The sequence below is a fragment of the Octopus bimaculoides genome, chromosome 4 (assembly GCF_001194135.2).
Source record: "Octopus bimaculoides isolate UCB-OBI-ISO-001 chromosome 4, ASM119413v2, whole genome shotgun sequence".
NCBI classification, from domain to species: domain Eukaryota; kingdom Metazoa; phylum Mollusca; class Cephalopoda; order Octopoda; family Octopodidae; genus Octopus; species Octopus bimaculoides.
The window spans coordinates 58,123,244-58,128,910 of record NC_068984.1 but is presented as its reverse complement, the minus strand read 5'-3'; the positions used below and the strand labels follow the sequence as shown (position 1 = coordinate 58,128,910).

The following is a 5,667-nucleotide window of genomic DNA, read 5'->3' as shown; positions in this document are numbered from 1 at the left end:
AATTTATCAACCTCAAAAGGATGAAAGGCAAAGTTGACCTCGGCGGAATTCGAATTCAGAACATAAAGACAGATGAAATACCACTAAGCATTTCACCTGCTGTGCTAACATTTCTGCCAGCTTGCTTCCTTAATTAACTAACAACTATGCCGTACAGTACAAAACTTAATATTTTGTACTGTATGGCACAGTAGTTAGTGTAAAAGTCCAGTGGGGGTTGATACAATATGGAGGATGAAAAAGGAAAGACATAAGTGAGTCAAGCTAAATGAAGGTGGTATGTGACAAACTAACCAAATGGAGCAGAGAATGCTATAGTAGTGATAAAGCGGTCTATCTGTGAACCACAAGATGGAATGTGTTGGTGAGAAACTTTATAGTAGCTGAGTAGTAGGTGCTATTTTCTTCATCTGAAGAAAATGAGTCGTGAAACAATCTTTCTTATGTTGAGGGTGTGCATTCTCCAGGTGATGGTAGTGACTTTCAAGGTTCTAGCTGTTTAATGTCAGTTTTTTGGGGGCTTTTTTTTATATTTTGGAGGAGGAGGGTTATAACATTGTTTTTTTGCTATGTGTGTGTAGTAATTACCTTTGTGCTATTGAAGGAAGACTGCCATAACTACATTGAATCGACATTCGGTTGCACATGGATGATGCACGAGTGTGGAAGTTTAGGAAGGAATAAAGTTTGATATCATCTGCATAGGAGTGGGTGTTGTTGGAGGTTACAAGTAGGTTGTTGATGTATAAAAAGGGATAGTGAGAGGGACAAAAACCAAGTCTCGGGCACATCAGAGCTAATTCAATGTGGTCAGAGAGAGCTCTATTTGTACATGCCATATCTGTGCAACCTGACAGGAAGCTACAGATACAATAGATGAGAGATAGATGGAACTCTTACACAAAAAGTTTTGATTGGAGATTCATGTGCCAGTTAAATAATTTGCAGACGTTAAGTTCAACATCCCTTTCTTCACTAAGTTTCTCAAGAATAGAGGCCTACTGGTAAATGACATCAAGGAATAAGTATCCAATAGATCTGGTTTTACAAAAGCTGTACTGATGGCCATTAAGGAGCAAGCCGGATTCCAGGTATTGAAGAAGGTTGCTGTTACTGGTTGTCTCTGTCACTTTTGAAATGTTGAAGACCAACAAGATGATAAATGGGTAGGAAGTGTTACCCTTCTTGGGAATGGAACAAACTGTAGTGAGTTTCCAAAAATCAGGATATATCCCTATAGAAGACTGAAGAGTTTGACAAGAATAAGAACTCTAGGGTGCATTTTTAAGAGCAACAGGAGGGACATTGTCAGGGTCAGTGGCTTTGGTATGAAATGACCCAAGGTGTCTTGGTACTTGGTATGTATGGTATATGGTGGGGAGCCTTGTAGAGTAACATAGGATAATTTTGGACAAGAGTTATTTAGAGTGCACAGAGCAAGGAACAGATAGAGAGGCTTCTTTCTGTAAATGTACTATTTACAGAACCATCATGATTTAGTCTAGTTTTTATTTTATCTGACTAAGGGAAGAATTCCTATTTTCCAGCTGAATGGAAGGTTACCAAAAGATTCAAATCAAATCAAAACATTCACTTTTGAAGCATTAATTCTTTTATTACACTTTGTCCAGCTGGATGTTGTCTAACATTCCTACATCATGATCTAATGTACTTTTGTTAAAGAGACATTTTCTATCTATTGATAGAAATGTTTAAGCAATCGTTGAACAAAGACAACATAGAATAAAGAAACTCTTTGGTCTTACTGGGGACAAGGCATCCACTCAAATGACAGTGCCATAAAATGCACTTATTACACTCAATAAAGTGGTTAGTAATAAATAGGAAGACATCCCATCATAGAAGCTATACCAAAAATAGAACATACAAGCAAAACATGACTCTAGATCTATCTAGAAGGGCAGTAACTCTGAATAAGAACTGACATGGAACATGACAGCTTGTCTAACTCATATCAGCTGGGGAAATGGAAGATATAGTGATGGTTTTGGTGATGGTGATGAGGTAGGCATACTAACAGGCTTTAGAAATCAGGAATAAACCTATAAATGGATGCTGTAAAATAAAAATAGCCTTGTATGCTCATAATTACCTGATTGAATACACCCATAGACTTCAACTTTGCTGCTTCACTACAAATCTCAGACATAACTTGCCTAGAAATTAATGACTCCGGTGGACATTCAACGTCATCGTCATCTAATAAAAGAAATGAAGAAATTTATAAAATAGAAGATGCTGCCTAACTTAATAGTAATAGAAGGATTACATTTTTAGATATAGCTTTGCTAGATTAACTTTTAAATGAAATAAAAAGTTACATACTTATTTCAAGGTATTACGAAACAAAAATATTTTTTCACTGAACTTAGATCAATTATTACATTTTAAGCTTAGGTCATATTATATATCATTTACATAAATGCTAACAGATGAACTGCAGTAGCTTTCAGATGTGGTGGAAGAGATTGGTTCTCTGGAGGAGGACATTGTAGCAGTGAAGGCTATCTCTACAAGTGACATAAAGGCAGTGTTGGCAAAGTGGCAGTATGTTTCTGAATTTGTAGAAAAAAATCATCCTGAAAAAGTATCTGCAGGTCGTGCAGCTGCTTTATTTAATGACACTGCTCTGGTGCATTTTCATAACATCTTGAAAGGCAGAAAAAAGCAGACTTCTCTTGATATGTTTCTAATGAAACAACTTGTAAGTGTGAAAAGTGAAGAAAGTGAAGAAAAAGCCTAAATTAAGCAAAATGAGAGAGAGAAAAAAACGCCAGAAATTGTTCTTCCTCTCAAGTCTTAATGGAAGGAGATTCTCCTTCCAAACAATAATCCTCCTCCTCCTTGCTCCATTGTCTTCCTTGTGCACAAATTGCCCCATCTTTAAGGTAACTAAATTAATAAAACCAGTTTATATATTTCTTTTGCATTCTTTTTTATTGTTTTTATAATGGTCATTTTCCTTGTAACTGCACCTTTTCTGTTTTAAAACTCATGAAAAATGATTTTAGGGTGGTTTAGGGGTGCTGGAACGGATTAATTACATTTGAATTAATTTCAATGGGGAAAACTGGTTTGTAAAATGAGTAAATCATAAAACAAACTCGGTCATGGAATGAAATAAACTCATACTGCAAGGGATCACTAGTATATAAAAGATAAAGAAGAGTATATTACACCAATAGTAGTGGGAATGCCAGTAAAATTACTTACCTGGATCCAAAGATCCAAAATCTATATCTTCAGCAGAATCAAACACATATTCAATTGATGTTACAAATTTTTTAAAAGTTGGACTTTCAAGAAGTTCATCTATTGACAGAGCTCTTTGATGAAGCCTTTTATTTCTCTTTCTTCTCTTCTTTTGAGCTGAAATGAAAGATTACAAAATAAATAATTTGTTAACTATATATAATAACCAGTGAATTCACAACTATAAATTTCAATTTATGTCTGAAAAGTTGACTCTAATGACTGCTCTAACAAACTATTGGAATAATCTATTTTTCTTCTTGCTTACAGACAGGTGGTCCTCCAACACTGGTGGGAGGGATGGAGATATCTTCAAACTAGACATCAGTTCAGTTTTGACTCCTATAAAGGTGCCAGATGATGATGTTAAACTGGGTGAGAGATTGAGTCTGCCATCCAAGTAAGGTTAGAATTCAGAATGCAAACAGCCAGAACAATTATTGCATGGCATCTGGTTAAACATTCTTATGCCTCTACTAATCCACTACACTGGCTTCGTACATTTTCATCAACCATGAAAGGACGAAAGGCAAAGTTGACCTTGGCAACAGAGTACAGATAGTTGGTACAAGAGTTATTCCATTAGATTCTCGAACATCTCTGCTAATTTGCCAATAAATAATTTGTTAAATTATTTATTCTAGAAAAAGAAAATAGCCTTTCATCATCAGGAAAAAGATTCTATTAGAAATCTTTTACTCTTTTAAAACTTCTTAATAGACTATTTCTTGCCTATTTCTGACTATTTCTTGCCACTAATTTTTAGCTGTTTAAAAACAAGAACATTTATACACACACAGGATTAGAGTAGTTTTATTTCTTTTGAGAATTTTTGTCTAATCTTTTAAACTTTAGGAATTCTATTACAAAATAATGAATGCTAGTTTATTCTTTTCCCTCTTCTAATTAAAAATACTGCTCATATATTTCAATAATAAAGAATTTCAAGGAATTTTTTTTAAATGGTTAATTAATCCATTATTAATCTGGTATTTTAAAAGTTAATTAAATGTTAGCCAAATGACTGAAACAAGTAAAAGAGTAAAAGAATAAAAGAGGTAAAACGTTAAGGGAATGTTTATATTTAAATATAAATACTTTAAAATTGATAATTTCATATCCAAAATCTAAAATCCCAAAAGGATAGGTACTAAGTAGGGATTTTAACACTTCCTTGCATCTGAAGGGCATATAGATACATATTTAGCCAGTGTATTCCTCAATCACACAATATTCTTTTACTTGTTTCAGTCATTTGATTGCAGCCATGCTGGAGCACTGCCTTTTGTCAAATAAATCGACCCCAAGACTTATTCTTTGTAAGCCTAGTACTTATTTTGTCGGTCACTTTTGCCGAACCGCTAAGTTACAGGGATGTAAACACACCAACATCAGTTGTCAAGCTATGGTGGGGGGACAAACACAGACACACAAACATATACATATACAACAGGCTTCTTTCAGTTTCCATCTACCAAATCTACTCACAAGGCTTTGGTCGGCCCAAGGCTACAGTAGAAGACACTTGCCCAAGGCGCCATGCAGTGTGACTGCAGCCATGCCTGCACCTATGTTAAGATTTCTCCCATTAAATAACAACAATCATCAGATGAAACAGAATTGGTGAGGGGTACTTTTTTTCTAACAAAAATACTATATTGCTAACTAAAAATAAAGCTATTATGCTTTTGTTTCAGCTATTCAGAAAAGAATATCTATTAAGTAAAGAAAATGGATACTCATTGTTAAATGACATACAAATGACTGCTTCAATAGTTATTCAATGTACAATGAGTTCAGTTAAGTGATCAATGATTGTTAAAATAAATAAAAATGGTTTTTACTTCTTTATGACCTATGTAACAATTAATATCTGTGTTTAATACAAATCAAATTTTGACCAGTTTATCTTGGGTTACTAGCTCTATCTAAGTATTTAAACATATAAACTATATTATAAAAGTGCAAACTGCACACACACACACACACACACACACACACACACAATATTGTTTGTATTCTTTTATTTGTTTCAGTCATTTAGACTGTGGCCATGCTGGAGCATCGCCTTTAGTCGAAGAAATCGCCCCCAGGACGTATTCTTTGTAAACCTAGTACTTATTCTATTGGTATCTTTTGCCAAACCGTTAAGTTACATAGACATAAACACACCAGCATCAGTTGTCAAGTGATGGTAGAGGGGGATAAACACAGTACACAAACATATACACACACACATATATATATATATATATATATATATATATATACATATACGACAGGCTTCTTTCAGTTTCCATCTCCCAAAAAGAGTACTGAATTGACATAACTTGAAATCAATGAAGAAATGAATGTAAATAAAGACAAACAGCAAAACCAATTATAATATTAAAT

The 5,667-nt window shown here is 34.2% G+C and overlaps 1 protein-coding gene across 3 annotated transcripts in view; it reads right to left on the bottom strand.

The window, feature by feature from the left end:
- LOC106877350 (nipped-B-like protein) overlaps positions 1-5,667 on the bottom strand; it is a 170,098-nt gene that overhangs the window by 51,790 nt on the left and 112,641 nt on the right. For all 3 annotated transcript variants that reach the window (XM_052967097.1, XM_052967098.1, XM_052967099.1), the window contains 2 exons: positions 3,235-3,390; positions 2,114-2,220 (listed from right to left, as the gene is read on the bottom strand). In XM_052967097.1, the coding sequence (XP_052823057.1) occupies positions 2,114-2,220; positions 3,235-3,390 (263 nt within the window). The remainder of the gene's footprint in view (positions 1-2,113; positions 2,221-3,234; positions 3,391-5,667) is intronic.